We start from the raw sequence: 16712 nt of genomic DNA on the forward strand, positions 1-16712 counted from the left end.
CACCCTCCAATGGCCGCCACGGCTGGCGCGCTGCAGCCGGCGCACTGCACTAATCTGAAGCCAGGAGCCAGGTGCTTCTCCTGGTCTCCCATGGGGTGCAGGGCCCAAGCACCTGGGCCATCCTCCACTGCCTTCCCGGGCCACAGCAGAGAGCTGGCCTGGAAGAGGGGCAACCGGGACAGAATCCGGCACCCCGACTGGGACTAGAACCCAGTGTGCTGGTGCCACTAGGTGGAGGATTAGCCTATTGAGCCGCGGCGCCGGCCCAAACATTGGTTTTTGAGAAACAGTTGAAACAAGTCAGATTTTATTGATAGAAAACATTTGCATTACTTTAATAGCAGATTTTGTTTGACAATTTTTTTTTTTTTTTGACAGGCAGAGTGGACAGTGAGAGAGAGAAGGACAGAGAGAAAGGTCTTCCTTTGCCGTTGGTTCACCCTCCAATGGCCGCCGCGGCCAGCGCGCTGCGGCCGGCGCACCGCGCTGATCCAATGGCAGGAGCCAGGAGCCAGGTGCTTTTTCCTGGTCTCCCATGGGGTGCAGGGCCCAAGCACCTGGGCCATCCTCCACTGTACTCCCTGGCCACAGCAGAGAGCTGGCCTGGAAGAGGGGCAACCGGGACAGAATCCGGCGCCCTGACCAGGACTAGAACCCGGTGTGCTGGCGCCGCAAGGCGGAGGATTAGCCTAGTGAGCCGCGGCGCCGGCCTGACAATTATTTTTTGATTATATTTCATGGACCTGGCAATATTCTAGGTTTTAGATATCTAAATAGACTGTGTAGAGTTATCAGGCATAGTTTCTACCTTATTGTACAGTAACATAATAATAGGTACAGTTACAATAGTATGTGTTACACATAGAATTCAGGAGCAGAGGGGTGGAGCTGTTGCTACCCTGGTGGGTCAGGATACTCTAATAAGGCAGTAAGAGTTGAGCAGAGAGGATAGTAAGTGTGTGCTTTGGAATTTAATCCTTACAGCAGCTCTATCGCTAGGGACAGTTTTTACATCCATTTCCTAAATGAGGAACTGAGACAAGCAGAGGTCAAGCTCTTGGCCAAGACCACATACCTCTTGCTATAGAAAGAACCCAAGGGCCAGTGCTGTGGTGTAGTGGGCTAAGCCTCTGCCTGCAGCGCTGGAATTTCATATGGACGCTGGTTCAAGTCCTGGCTGCTGCTCTTCCAATCCAGCTTTCTACTATGGCCTGAGAAAACCGTGCACCTACGTGGGAGACCCAGAAGAAGTTCCTGGCTCCTGGCTTCGGATCCTCCCAGCTCTGGCCATTGCGGCCATCTGGAGAGTGAACCAGTGGGTGGAAGACTTCTCTCTATCTCTCCCTCTCTCTGTAACTCTACCTCTCAAATAAATAAAATTAAAAAATCTTTAAAAAAAAAAGAAAGAACCCATGCAGTCCCGCTGTAGGGTTTGCATTCTTTCACCATATACAGTACTGCCTCCCAAAATGTTAAAAAATCACCCCTGCAGTTTGTTTTGAGAGTTGAATGGCAAATGTGTATGAAGACACTGAACACGGGCTTCACTGTAGTGAGCACAGAGCACGTGATCATTGGTCTCCCCAGTTGACACATGCAGCAACTGAGGCCCAGAAAGCATCCCTCTCTGTATCTCCTCTGGTTTCCACAGAGGCATTCTCTCCCCTTCCAAGGCCCCAGGGTCCTCTCTGCCTCTTGCATTGTCAGGCATTTTTCTCCTAAGGTTTTCTTTTCCCTCTTGGTGTCCCCGGTGTTTTGGGGCACTCACCGTTGGATCATCCCCATTGTTCACGGTGTGCTCTGCTGTTTCCTACCGTTAAGTACTCTGCCTTTAATACCTCTCCCTAGTAGCAGCCTGGTCCTCTGCCCCCCTCTCAGCCACAGCTCATGGGAAACTCCATGCCCTCTCCTCTAAGTTAGTTAGTGGCTGTCGCTCCCCCTCTTCGCGGAGGAACGACACAGGACCCGAGGGGGAACGACACAGGACCCTGCGCTGTTCTTTTGTCTGCTCGGCCCTCCCCGGGTTTGCTGCTGGTTCTTCCCGGGTTGGCTACCATCCCTTCCACCTCCGTGGAAGGGCGGTGCCCCCTGCCACTTTCCCCACTTCCGCGGGGGAGCGGCACACCGCCGGCCGGCTCTCTCGGGGGCCGCTCAGATGTTCCTCAGGTGTTCCCCTTAGATGTTCCTGGTGCATGTTGTCTCTCTCCTCCTTTATAGTCCTCTTCACCAATCCCAACTCTGCTACCCACACGCCGAGTACGCTGCTCTCCTCCAATCAGGAGCAGGAGCAGCTCCTGCAGGTCATTACTCAAGTTGGCGAGAGGCAGCTGTGTAAAAGTTGTTTACTCCCTTCTCCCAGCGCCATATTGTGGGAGAGCAGATGCATAGAATAAGTCTTAATTCCAGTAACTTAGTCTAGTCCGAGTTGCTCCTCACAAGTGGCTACCTTAAATTTTGAACTCGTTGACTAAATAAAACTTAGATTTCCTTATCCTTCTGTGAGCCGTACACACTCTGAGGGTGTTTCATGTAATCTCTCACTCCTGATTCGTTCTCTCTCTCTATTGTGTGTGCTGAAGTTGATCATGCATCCTGCAAAGTGTCCTGTGGTGACTTTTTTTCTGATGGCTGAACTTAGCTTTATCTCACATTCCTTGAAGAATATCTTCAGTAGGTGTTATATCTAGATTAATATGTGTTTTCTGACACAGTGTTTCCTGGCTTTAGTTACTGCTGCTGGGAAGTCGCCTTGTTCTCTGTAAAGAGTTGTTCTTTCCTCCATGGCTGTGTTTTGAGGTCTCTTTCTCTGATGCGTTCAGCTTGACTGTCATGTAGTTAACTGGGATATTCTTTTTATTCATTTGGCTTCAGATTCATTTGGCTTCTGAATCTAAGGAATCAATTTGGGAAATTTCTCAACTATTGTTTTTTAAAATACTGCCTCTTTTCCGGCCGGCGCCGCGGCTCACTAGGCTAATCCTCCGCCTAGCGGCGCCGGCACACCGGGTTCTAGTCCCGGTCGGGGCGCCGGATTCTGTCCCGGTTGCCCCTCTTCCAGGCCAGCTCTCTGCTGTGGCCAAGGAGTGCAGTGGAGGATGGCCCAAGTGCTTGGGCCCTGCACCCCATGGGAGACCAGGAAAAGCACCTGGATCCTGGCTCCTGCCATCGGATCAGCGCGGTGCGCCGGCCGCAGCGCGCTGGCCGCGGTGGCCATTGGAGGGTGAACCAACGGCAAAGGAAGACCTTTCTCTCTGTCCTTCTCTCTCTCACTGTCCACTCTGGCTGTCAAAAAAAAAAAAAAAATACTGCCTCTTTTCCATGAGTCTCTTTTCTGGTACTGTGGATATCTGTTAGACTGTCTCATATGCTCCATGCCTTTTGTGTTTTCTGTGTTTGTCTTGTGCTGTATTTGTACATTTTCTTCCAGATCTGCAGTCCAGTTTGCTAATCTTTTTCTGTTTGTATCAGATTTGCTGTTTTAACTTATTCATAGAAGTCTTTAATTTTAAGTACTCATTAATATAAATTTATTTGGTTCTTTTTTGACTGTTTAGTCTTTTTTTTTAAAGATTTATTTATTTATTTGAAAGACTAGAAAAGAGAGAGATCTTCTATCTGCTGGTTCACTTCCCAAATGGCCACATGGTCAGAGCTAGGCCAGGAGCTTCTTCTACATCTCCCATGTGGGTGTAGGGGCCCAAGTGCATGGGCTGTCTTCCACTGCTTTCCCAGGATCATTAGCAGAGAGTTGGATGAGAAGTGGAGCAGCTGGAACTTGAACTGGTACTCTGATATAAGATACCAGTACTATAGGCAGTGGCTTAACCCACTGTGCCACTGCCCCAGCCCTTGTTTAGTCCATTTTTATTTAAAAAAATTTTTTTTATTTATTTGAGAGGCAAAGAGAGAGATAGATAAAGAGCCCCAATCCACTGGTTGATTCCCCAAATGCCTGTGATAGCTGGGCTTGGGCCAAAGCTGGGAGCTGGAAATTCACCCCAGGTTTCTCAGAGGAGTGGCAGGAGCCCAATTCCTGGAGCCTCCAAGCTTGTGCATTAGCAGGAAGGAGAGTCAGGAGCTGGAGCCAGATAGTCAGACTCAGGAACTCCAGTGTGGGATATGGGTGAAGCTGCTGGGCTAAATGCCTGCCCCCATGTGTGTTCTTACACCATGTTCTCATTCTTTAGTTTGCTTATTGCTACCTTTATCTTCTGTGTCTGATCCTGCTGGGCATTACTAACCATGTGTGTGAAAGTATTTTTATGTTGGATCTTCAGTGACTCCATGTTTCTTAGAATTTAGGGAGCTTATTTTTATTTTTTTGAAAGACAGGGAAAAAGAATGTCCATTTACTAGTTCACTCCCCAAGTGCACACGAAACTGAGTTCAAAGCCAGGAGCCATGAACTCAATCACTTGAGCCATCACTGCTGCCACCTAGAGTCTGCACTAGTAGGGAGCTGGAGTCGGGTGCCTGAGCCAGTTACCAAACACAGGCACTCCAGGATGGGATATGGGCCTCTGAACCAGCATCTCAGTGGCTGAGTCAGATGTCCACTAGTGATACTTTTTGAGGCTTGAATTCAAAGTTGTTTCCTGCAAAAAGGATTATTTTTACTTTTTCCAGCTGCCTGAAAGTCCTATAATCTAGGACCACTTTGGAATAAATTTTTAGCTTAATGTTTTTCAGACCATAATGTCACTGTGAATTTGAGCCACAAAGCCTTATGAGGGGAAATTGGGTTATAAATTCTTAGAAAAACGTGTTCTCCCCACATCCAGTACCGAAGTCAAAATAGATAGGCTTCCTTGTTTTCCTTTTCTGCAGGTAAATGTATTTTAGTTTGCCCTCCACTAATGATGTTGTTCTGTAGCTTCCAACCTCAGATGACAAGCACTTGTGATTCTCCCTGCTACCACTTGGGCTGTGTCCCATTTCTTACAAAGATGCACACACAGGCCACAGGGTTCTGCAGATGCCCGTGGGCTGAAAGCTGGCATCCGTGTCTGTGGACTTCACAGGACTCCTGCTTCCTCATTGTTTTAAACATCTGAGATTTTTGTTGTCAACTCAGCTGTATATGTTAAAGGATTATTTTTTTAATGTTCTTATCCAGTGGTATCAGTTATTTTCAGCTGGAGTGCTATTCAGGGAAACCAGACCGAAGCCCCCTTGATTTTTTAGGGCATTCCATTCTGCCTTCTTCACTCTCCACCGAAACCACTCTCATTAAGGCACCAACCCCTCCCTGTGTCCAAGTCAGAAGGAAATGTCTCTTGACCCGGCCAGCAGCATTGGCCACGGTTGCTGCCTCCTGCAAACTGTTTGTTCCTTTGCGTCTAGGACGCTGCAGCCTCTTGTTTGCTGTCTGTCTGCAAGTTCTCTGTCAGCCCCTTCACTCCACCAGCTTTCATCCAGGGCTGCACTTTCTCTAAGAAATCCCCTCCATTTTCCTGGATTCAACGTCAGCTTCATGCCGAGTCCCACCAACACCCCCCTTTATATTTCTGGCCCAGACTTCTTTTCTGAGCACCGCAGATCTGAAGAGCAACCCTCACTCTCGGTTGTCATTGAGTTCTGAGACTTAGTGTGCTGGAAGAGGAGCTTGTTTTCGCTTCCCCAGCCTTCATTCTTAGCAGATAACATCCCAGAGGCCTGGGTGCTCAGGCTGCAGACATAGGATCCAGCCACCATTTGTCCCTCCTTCTCATTCCCCAAATCCAAGCCATAAGTCAGTCCTTTGGTTTCATCTCAGGTGTGTCTCCTGTTGACTTCTGTCTTTCTTCTGTTGCCATCCAGCTTCACACCACCCTGTCCTCTCATCATTGCACCGTTTTCCAAGTGGTTGTCTCACGCTTCCACGCTCCCATTCTCCATGGAACTGCAAGCGCGATCTGAAAACATAAAACACTTTTTTTTTTTGCTTCAGACATTCCTGTTACTTGTCTTCTAACGACAGGCTACAGTGTCTGCATGTTCCAGCCTGTCCCCCTCTCTACAGTCCCCCATGCCATTCTCCCCTGGCACTGTGTCCCAGCCAGGAGAGCTTCCTTGAATTTTTCAAATGCAGTATTCTCGTTGTGCCTTTCCCAAACAGGTCCTTTAGCCTTTGCTGCCTGTCTGGGCTGTTCTTTCTTTAAATGTTTGTTTATTCATTTTTATTTAAATATTTATTTATTCAGTTTTGTTTATTTGAAAGACAGGGATTTTCCATCTGCTGATTCACTCCCCAAATGCCTACAATGGCCCGGGCTGGGCCAGGCTGAAGCCAGGAGCCAGGAACTCCAGATGGGCCTCCCTCCAGGATAACAGGGGCCCAAGTACTTGAGCCATCACTTGTTTGCTTTCCCAGGTACTTTAGCAGGGAGGCGGAGGTGGAACTTGATCCCAGGCACACCCAGACAGGTTAGGGGCATCCCAGGCAGCAGCTTAACCTGCTCCACAATACCCACCTCTGGGCTGTTCCTCAGTGACTCAGGCTGTCTTATTCTTAGGTTCCAGGTTAGAGATGATCTCTTCAGAGAGGTTTTCCTGGCCGCCACCTGCCTTCTGTTCTTCCTTTGAGGACCTTTTGTTTTCTCTTTGGTGGGACTTAGCACAGTTTGCGTTTATCTTATATATGTGGTGGTTCACTTGGTGTCTTTGGCACTGCTAGAATGCGAGTTCCTTGAAAGCAGGTGCCACATCTCTCCTTAGTCACCGTCCTGTATCCAGCCCCTAGGACAGGGACTACTCAGGAAAGGGAAGAAGAAAGAATGAGCTGAAGGGCACTAATTAGTGATGCACCTGGTACTAAGACTGCACTCTCTTGGTTCCTGATTTACTGCTCATTAGGTGAATAATTAATTCTCAATTTATAAAATATAACTTTATTAGAAAATGTAATTCAAATTGTCCTATACTTTGGAAAGCTGAAACAGCTCATCGCAGGTACCCAGAAGTACACGAATGCTCCACATCGAGGACATTCCTTCAAAGTACACGTCACAGCTGCCTGTAATTGCATATGGCAATGTCAGATATTCATGTTAAGAAACACTAGGGAAAACCTTTCGAAGTATTTTTCAAATTTTACTGTTTTTTCTCTTGCTTCTCATTCAGGATGTAAGGAGGGGCTAATAAGAAAGCTGGCCTACTGCAGTCTCAATCTCTGTTTTCTTTTCTCACAGGAGCCACACGGATGGGTTGTGGATTTGGTCAATAAGGTATACAACTTTGTTGTTACGGCCATGTAGTGTATTTTCTGTTTTCTAAGGAAATTTCCCAGCACTTGATATTTTAAGTCAATGGTAGTTACAGAGAATAGTCAGATTTTTTTTTCCTTGCAAAAGGGCACTAACAGTGGCCAGTTTTCCCCTGGAACCTAAATTTTTGTTGTTCCTTCCTTTTTTGTGTGAACAGTTTATTAGTGGAGATGATCATCGGCATTTGGAGTTAGCCCATGTCCTGCAGTATACCACAGGAGTGCTAGAATGATCTTTGTGGTTATTGTCTCCAGACTGATATTGTGGAACAAAGTGATAAAGTTAGGAGGGTAGCCCTCGATCTTGCTTACATAATTAAAATGCAGCATTTTAAAATCGATCTGTGCCTTTTTCTTCTCAGTTTGGGGAATTAGGAGGATTTGCAGCAATCCAAGCCAAGCTCCATTCAGAAGACATAGAACTTGGGGTAAGTTAAATCACGCACATGCCCAGTGTGGAAGCACACTTTCATTGGGTTGGTACACAACCAAGGCACTTGGGCTGCACACATTAAGCTTACTGTTAAATTAATCTTACAGGAGCAGACTCTATGGCTCTGTAGCCAAGGAAAAGTTTACTGCTAATCATAACCAAATTTGCATGTAGGATATTTGGGGTTTTGAGCCCTCTATTTTCCCTTTGCCCATGATAATTCTCCCTTAATCTATGGTGGTTCCATGAAGTGATCTTACTATTAAATACATACTTGGGGCATAGTGGGTAAAGCCACTGCTTGTGAAGTTGGCATGCCATATGGGCACTAGTTCGAGTCCTGGCTGCTTCACTCCAATCCAGCTCCCTGCTAATGGCCTGGAAAAAACAACGGAAAATGCCAAGTATCTGGGCCCCTGCCACCCATGTGGGAGACCCAGATGAAGCTCCTGGCTTCCAGCTCCAGCCTGGCCCAGCCCCAGCTGTTGTAGTCATCTGAGGAATGAACCAGAAGATGGAAGGTCAATCTGTCTCTCTCTCTCCCTCCCTCCCTCTCCTTCTCTCCATGTAACTTTGTCTTTCAAATAAAATAAATCTTTAAAAAAAGGATATTATGTGTGGCAGGTATATGATACATAATAAATTTATTGATTCAGTTCAGAATTTATTTCAGGGCCCAATGCTGAGCCAGGCTGGAGCCAGGAACTCCATCTGGGTCTCCCACATGGGTTCCAAATACTTGGGCCATCCTCCACTTCTTTTTCCAGGCACAGTAAGAGGGAGCTGGGTCAGAAGTAGAACTAGGGCCGGCCCAGTGGCGCAGTGGGTTAAAGCCCTGGCCTGAAATGCCGGCATCCCATATGGGCGCTGGTTTGTGTCCTGGCTGCGCCTCTTCTGATCCAGCCTTCTGGTATGGCCTGGGAAAGCAGTAGAAGATGGCCCAAGTCCTTGGACCCCTGCACCCGCATGGGAGACTCAGAAGAAGCTCCTGACTCCTGGCTTCAGATCAGCTCAGCTCCGGCCATTGCGGCCGTCTGGGGAGTAAACCAGTGAATAGAAGACCTCTCTCTCTGTCTGTCTGTCTCTACCTCTCTCTGTGACTCTGTCTTTCAAATAAATAAAATAAATCTTTAAAAAAAAAAAAAAAAAAAAAAGGAGAACTGCAGGACTCAAGCCAGCTCTCTGATATGGTGTGGGATGGGGATGCTGAAGAAGTTGCAAGCCATAGCTTAACCATCATGCAACAGTGCCAGCCTCTAATTTCTTTCTTTTTTTTTAGCACTAGAACACTTGTTAATTCCCTACAGAGTCAGCATTTGCCACATAAAGAAAGGAGAGAGGGAAGGAAGGAGAGAAAGAAAGAAAAGGCAACTGTGTTGTTCTGCACTTTGATGTGGAATTATATTGTTTAGGCTGAATTGAGAAGGAAATTCCAAAGGTTGAGACTAATCATTTTCTTAGATGTTTGTTTATTTATGTATTCATTTATTTATTTTCATCTATTTGAGAGGCAGAGCAACACATGCAGATATCTTCCATCTGCTAATTCACTCCCAGATGTCCATAACAGCCAGGGCTGGGCTAAGCCTGGAACTCTGTCCAGATCTTCCATGTGATTGTCAAGTATTTGAGCCATCACCTGATGTCTCTCATGTGTGCACATTAGCAGGGAGCTGGATCAGAAGCAGGGTAGCTGGAACCAACACTTTGATATGGGATGTGAACATCCCAAGCAGTGCCGTAACCTGCTGCAACTACAACACCCAACCCGAGACTCTAATCTTAGCAAGCAGGTATAATTAAAATTTTATGAGTGCCTGATTTCTGACCAGTTAAGAAGGAGGCTGTGTCCCAGAATAAATTTAGGCCATTTAATAAGACTAAGTGCGAGTCACGTGTTTTTGAATTTGAAAAATACTAGAGGGAAGTCCCACTTCACAGTCCTACCAGTTGAAAGTATCTGTACGAAGTAAGAAATGGAAGTTGCCTGTCCTTCTGCCACCCCCTCACGCATGTGTGGCTTCTCAGTAATGGTTACCCACTGAGCATGTAGCCTTTCTGAGGACTTTCTAAATCATTTGCCTAAGTCTCTGTGTGTTTTCCCCCTCACCTATCTACCTCTCCGCCCCCCCATACTGAATCATACTCAAACCTATACCTCGTGGTGTGTTTTGTTAACATTATACCATAGACGTCTCTTTCACATTAGTGCTCTCAAATATTTTTTAATGCCTCCAACATGTTTCATTCCCTCCACACTCTTCCTCTTCCCTTCCCTTCCCTTTATTTGAAAGGCAGGAAATAGGGAGGGAGAGACCGAAAGAGATCTTCTATCCACTGGTTCACTCCCCAGATGGCCACAACAGCTGTGGCCTGGCCAGGCGGAAACCAGGAGCCTGGAGTTCTATCCAGGTCTCCCACCTGGGTAGCAGGGGCCGTTACTTGAACCATCATCAGCTAGTTTCCCATGCAAATTAGTAGGGAGCTGGATCAGCAGCAGAGCAGCTGGAACTTGAACTGGTACTCCTATGTGAGATGCCAGCATCACAGGTAGTGGCCTAATCTGCTGTGCCACATTGTCGGCCCCTCCAGCATATTTCTTTAAGGGGCATACCATGAGCGGTATTATTAATGGGCATTGGGTTAATTGTAAGTTTTTCCTGCTACAAGAACTTAGTGTTCCTTAACTGTGTTATAAAGACTATATTTAAAAATTATAATTCACAGTGCTCTTATCTTTTTCCAAAAAGCTTGTACCAGTCTGTGTTCCCAAATTGTTATAAATATCTTCAATCTTGAATTTTTCCAGGGTGATGGACTAAGCAGTGGTATCATTTAATGTGTGATTTTTTTTTAAAGATTTATTTATGATTTGAAAGTCAGAGTTACAGAAAGGCAGAGAGAAAGAGAGGTCTTCCATCTGCTGGTTCACTCCTCAGATGACCACAATGGCTGGAGTTGCACCAATCTGAAGCCAGGAGCCAGGAGCTTCTTCCTGGTTTCCCATGTGGGTGCGGGGGTCCAAGGACTTGGGCTATCTTCTACTGCTTTCCCAGGCCATAGCAGAGAGCTGGATTGGAAGTGGAGCAGCCAGAACTCGAACCAGCGCCCATATGGGATGCCAGTCAACATGCTGCTACACCACAGCACTGGCCCCCTGTGTAATATTTTGATTTCAGTCAACTTGAACATTTTGCCATGATTCTTGCTGTTTACATTTCTCCTGTGAACTGGCTAGTTATTTAGATCTCTTTTGGGTTATTGGTTAATTTTTAGTATGATTAATTTTATATTCTTATGAATATACCTACTTTGTGTGTTTGTAAATTTTTTCAAGCATTTTGCTTATCTCCATTTTTATGTATAGCATCTTTTGCATAGAGAAGTTTCAAAATTTTATGTAGTCACGTTTTTCCTTTATGCCTTGAAAAGATTTTTTTTAAGATTTATTTATTTATTTGAAAGGCCGAGTTACAGAGAGAGAGATCTTCCAATCCACTGGTTTACTCCCCAGATGGCCACAGTGGCCAGGGCTGAGCCAGGGAATGCCTCTGGATCTCCCATGTGGTTGGCAGGGACCCAAAGACTTGGGCCATCTTCAGCTGCTTTTCGCAGGCCATTAGCAGAGAGCTAGATGGGAAGTGGAGCACTCAGGACTCAAACCTGTGCTCACAGGGGAAACTTTGCAGGTGGAATGGCTTTACCCACTATACTACAATGCCCGACCCCTTTAAAAAGTTTTTTAAACTTGCTTTTTAAGTTGCTTGGAAAATATTTTCCCACCTGAAGAGTATTGCACTGTAGTTAGGTAGATAGATAGGTAGGTATGTAGATAATTACTATGATAGTTTATTTTTTAAACTTAGCTGTTTCATTAATTTGGGACTTGCTTTTATATATTGTGGAAGGCAGGAATCCACTTCTATTGTCTTCCAAATGGGTAACCAGTTAGGTATCTGAATAGGTAATCTCTGTTGAAGAACCCCCTTGTCCGTACTATTTGTGTTTGCTGGCTTTACCATGGATCAGAGTCCCATTGTGTATGTGGATGCACTCTGGACTTCTATTCCTGCTGCTCATCCATTTATTCTTTGGTCCATTTCTATACTATGGTAGTGCCAGTAATGCCTAGTGTCATTCTTTTCTAAAATATTATGATTCTCATGATTTTGCTTTTCTGGATATAGTCAACATGTCAGATTCTCTTCTGAGATCATGTTGGATTTGTGCTCAATTTATAGGTCCTTCTGAGCAGAATTAACATTTTTACAACATTGGGCTTTTCATTTGGGAAATAGTGTCTCCCCACTTATGGGGACATTCATTTATATATTTCAGGAAAGTTTTTGGATTTTCATCAGACAGCCCTTTGTTTTTGATAAAGACATGTTTTACTGTCACCCCAGCTTTCTTTCCTTTTCAAAAAATTATCTTTGTATGAACCTTTAGAATGATTTCATCCAGTCCTCCAAAGTTTTATTGACATTTTCTGATTTACATTGTATTCAATTTTTTTTTTTTTTTTTTGGACAGGCAGAGTGGACAGTGAGAGAGAGAGAGAGAGAGACAGAGAGAAAGGTCTTCCTTTTGCCGTTGGTTCACCCTCCAGTGGTTGCCGCGGCCGGTGCATTGCGCTGATCCGAAGCCAGGAGCCAGGTGCTTCTCCTGGTCTCCCATGCGGGTGCAGAGCCCAAGGACTTGGGCCACCCTCCACTGCACTCCTGAGCCACAGCAGAGAGCTGGCCTGAAAGAGGGGCAACCGGGACAGAATCCGGCGCCCCAACTGGGACTAGAACCTGGTGTGCTGGCACCGCAGGTGGAGGATTAGCCGATTGAGCCGCGGCGCCGGCCTTACATTGTATTAAATTTCTGTAATAATTCAGATTGACATCTTCCTGTGACTTCCTCTATTCCAGAGTTAGTCTTTTTTTTAAAAAAAAAAAAAAAAAAGATTTATTTTATTTATTTGAAAGACAGAGTTACATAGGGAGAAAGAGATGTTCCATCCACTGGTTCACTCCCCAAGTGGCTGCAGCAGCTAGGACTGGGCTAGACTGAAACCAGGAGCCAGGAGCTTCTTCTGGATCTCCAACGTGGGAGGCAGGGTCCCAAGCACTTGAGCCATCTTCCATTGCTTTTCTCAGGCCATTAGCAGGGAGCTGGATCAGAAGTGGAGCCACTGGGACACAAACCAGTGGCCAGGTGGAATGCTGGTGTCACAGGTGGCAGCTTTATTGGCTGTGCCACAGTGCTGGCCTCTAGTCATTGATTCTTGACTTGATCAAATCACTCTGACTCTTTCTGGTACGTGAAAAAAAACTTGTTTAATTTTGAAAGGAGAAGGCCCTCTCCCATTGATTTCTAACCTGCGGTGTCTTTTTCCAGGCCGTCTCAGCCCTGGTGCAGCCCTTAGGAGTGTGCGCAGAGTACCTGAATCCCTCTGTGGTGCAGGTAGGATTGGCCATTGCACAGTTCTTTAGACACTGATCCGAGACATGCGGACTCTGAAGGGTTTCTTCCTGTCAGGTTGTTCACAATTGTCCATAATTCAAAGTAACAACTTTTTTTCAGAATAGCTGTCCATTTAGCAAGAAAGATTATCAGAAAATAAAAAAAAAGCACTAAATAATTTCAAGTATGAGTAGAGGAGATATCGTAACATTGGAGAAGGTTGTTACCTTTTCAACTTATCAAATATAATTCCAAGTTGGTTCTGACTTCCTGTCTGTACAGTAAGTAGCAGCTATCACGGGATGTTGAAGGGTTCAGTTCCGTTTTGTATTAAATTAGATCAGGACTGAGCAGTCTGGGAGGCTCACTCAGTGGCTGAGTCGCCCACTTCTGAGTAACACTTAGCAGCACATCCTGTCTGACTGCTGCCCCACAGAATTCTAAGTTAGAAAGCCATAGAACAGTCCAAGGTAAGAGCATTCCATTTTCTAAGCTAAAGGGATTTTATGTTTCCTTGTTTCCATTTTAGTTAATAGGTTTTGCTGAACAAAATGTCATATTGAAATACCTCCATTTATTGTCTTTATAAATAAGTCTGAAACCTGTAACGTTGGCAGAGATATTTTTAAAATACCACAAATGGTTTGGAAAATGTGGTGTCCTTTAAGAGTAGAGTTTTGGATGCACTATTCCTTCTCCGTTCTGGAGAGTATGTTGTGTGCGTCATCCGTAGGCCTCACTCACACCAGCCAGCCAGAACAGCTCAGAAGATCGCATATTTTGCAGAGTTCATACTTACATTCACTTTTTAAAAATCAAATGCAAAATATTTTCTGTGTTATAAAACTAATACTCATGCTTAATGTTGTAAAAGTCCATGTGTCTTAAGTTGCTCTTCAAAATTACTCTCCTAAGGTAGAAAATGATAGGGACTATGCTCATATTAGTGTAAAAAAAGCTGAGGCACAGAATGAGTTAAAGGTGTACTTGGTATGGTGTTAGCTGGTTAATGGTGGCTCTGAGACTGAATGTACATCTTAGCACACTCTCCTCTGTGAATTGTAAAAGAAGAAATGTCTCCTATGTGCTCTGGGGCACACTCTTTCCGCAGCCCATGCTAGACCCAGTCATTCTAACCACGATCCAGGATGTGCGGAGTGTGGAGGAGAAGGACCTCAAGGACAAGGTAAATGCTGTGTCCAGCCCAGTGAGCTGGTGCAGGGAGCGCTCAGGAACAGAGCCAGGGTGTGGCAGGGCTCTTTGGCGTTGGGTTACATACAATCACATCTAATGCACTTGACATTTCCTAACCACAAAATGCCGTTTCTGGAGCGCCAGTGGCTGGTGCTACCTCAGTCCCTAGAATGAATGCAGTGATCGATTCTCAGTGATCGAGACCATTCAGAGTTTCACTCACGTGATTCTGATGGTGTTACAATCGTTGTGGAATAGAAGGAGCTTTAAAATATTGTGATATTAGAAGTTTATCCAAATTGTTGAAAGCAATTTGGACGTTAAAATTTAATGTCCTTGAATTTCTCACGGGACCGTTCCCTTTCCCTTGCTACTTACCTAGGAACTAAATGTTGTTTAGAAACAAAGTGTACTCAGTTGGGCCACTTAGGGATCAGATACCACCACCCTGTTGTCATCCTGTTTTCTGTGTGTTTTATAAAAATTGAGATCAAAAATATTTTTACAGTTTGTCTTTTGTTTTGTTTTTATTAAATAAAAGAGATTGGTTAGCATCCCTGAGCTCTTGTCTGCCATTAAGTTACTCTGCATGCGCTTCCAACCGGACCTGGTGACGGCCGTGGATGAGCTGCGGCTGGACATCCTGCTGCGCATGCTGAAGTCGCCACACTTCAGTGCTAAGATGAATTCCCTCAAGGAGGTTAGTTCTGCATCAGGCTCTGGGAGACCTGGACACTCCAAGTTCTGCTCAGACTTGTGCTTATGAAAATGTTGGGAAATAATTTCTTTTAATGATAAAATGAGAGTGATTATGTATGAAATGTTGTTTATAATTGTATGTTAGTAGAACCATCTTATATGTATTCCTTTTCAAATTTCATTTGCTGAAATATTTTAACTCCTTAGCATTTTTGTGAAATTTCATAGAATGTAATCCTTCAAAATTTGAGATTTACATTTTACCCTAAGGGTACAGTTTATTATTTATTTATTTCAGATAAATTTATTTATTTCAGATAAATAAATAAATGGGTTTATTTAAACCAAATCTTCTAAGTGGGATTAGGACAAAGACAAAATGACTCAGCTGTGTTGATCTAAGCAAAATGGCAGAAATGATTGTAGCGCCCTAAAGTTTTATCAAACCCATGCAAGCATCGCAATTGGTTTTGGTGAATGAAAAGTGAAGCCAGTATAGTTCAGACATAATTATGGTTATTTTTCCTTAAGTTTTGTATTAGTTAGGAATTGGCTATTGCCCAGGAGTGAAGGATCAAATAGCCAGATCATGAAAGGACAGGGAGTCTGATGTGCAACTGGAGCAACGAGAACCTGAGACTTGACTGTGGGCAGACCTCTGCGCGAGTCTTGTCCCCGCTTCTCCAAGCACATTGGCCTCATTCCCTCTCTGTCTGCAGTGTGGCATCTTCTTTCCAGTAGAGTTTGTGGCCATGGATAGCTCTCAAGTTTCTCATCTTGTAGTTCCGTTATTAGTGAAGGACTGACACTTTTCTTTGTGGTCCCGAGTATGAAATGTGGAGGAAGTATGGGGCAGGTCTTAGCCTAGCACTTAAGGTACCTGCATCCCACATCCGAGTGCTGGGTTCAATTCCCTGCTCTGCCTCCTGACTCCAGCTTCCCACCAGTACAGAACTTGGAGGCAGTGGTGATGGCTCAGTGATTGGGTTTCTGCCTCCTACGAGGGAGACTGGGATTTCATTCCCCGCTCCTAGCTGCAGCCCCAGCCCAGCCCTGGCCTTTGCAGGTGTCTTTGGGCGGTGAACCAATGGATGAGGAAGCTTTCTCTTGCTCATGTTCTCTCCCTCTCCCTCACCCTTCCCCCCTACCCCCACCCCCATACCCCCTCTCTGTCTTCATCTCTGTTTCTGTCTCTCAAACTAAAGTTTTTTGGAAGGAAATTCCCTGAGTGGAGTTTGGGTCTGGGTTAGCTGCTGTCCCTGAGCCCATGGCCAGTGCTCCAGGGAGTGTGAGCTGTAATACCCACACCCTGTTCTTGTTAAAGAGACATCACAAGTAGTAGTCTGTTAACTGTTAATAACTGGCCTTCAGTACGTTTTGACTAATCATCAGACCACATTGTAAACACTAAAAATAACAGGCTGTATATGTAGATTTTAATTATGTATATTATGTTCAGTGATAATAATCCTGTCTTTTTAGGTAACCAAACTAATAGAAGATAGTACTTTATCCAAATCTGTGAAGAATGCTATAGATACAGACAGATTATTAGATTGGCTCGTTGAAAACTCAGTTCTGTCAATTGCACTGGAAGGTAGGTTGCTTTCAAAACTTGAAAATTACTTCACACATGATTTAAATAACACTTTTATGTAAAAAAAAAAAAAGGTACAAAACTGTTGCTTTGAC

The 16712-nt window shown here is 44.9% G+C and overlaps 1 protein-coding gene across 9 annotated transcripts in view; it reads left to right on the forward strand.

The window, feature by feature from the left end:
* Positions 1–16712, forward strand: part of USP24 (ubiquitin specific peptidase 24) — a 153630-nt gene that overhangs the window by 46752 nt on the left and 90166 nt on the right. For 6 of the 9 annotated variants that reach the window (XR_016211007.1, XR_016211008.1, XM_089300564.1 and 3 more), the window contains exons 6-11: positions 7170–7205; positions 7606–7671; positions 13062–13127; positions 14239–14313; positions 14863–15021; positions 16503–16617. Coding sequence is in view for 5 of the 9 variants with exons in the window: in XM_089300564.1 (XP_089156690.1) it covers positions 7170–7205; positions 7606–7671; positions 13062–13127; positions 14239–14313; positions 14863–15021; positions 16503–16617 (517 nt within the window). In the remaining 4 variants the exon portion in view is untranslated. The remainder of the gene's footprint in view (positions 1–7169; positions 7206–7605; positions 7672–13061; positions 13128–14238; positions 14314–14862; positions 15022–16502; positions 16618–16712) is intronic. The other 3 variants (XM_089300565.1, XM_089300567.1, XM_089300569.1) reach the window with 1 other exon arrangement.

The sequence above is a fragment of the Oryctolagus cuniculus genome, chromosome 7, assembly GCF_051225735.1.
Source record: "Oryctolagus cuniculus isolate XC-2025 breed Fujian yellow rabbit chromosome 7, ASM5122573v1, whole genome shotgun sequence".
NCBI lineage: Eukaryota > Metazoa > Chordata > Mammalia > Lagomorpha > Leporidae > Oryctolagus > Oryctolagus cuniculus.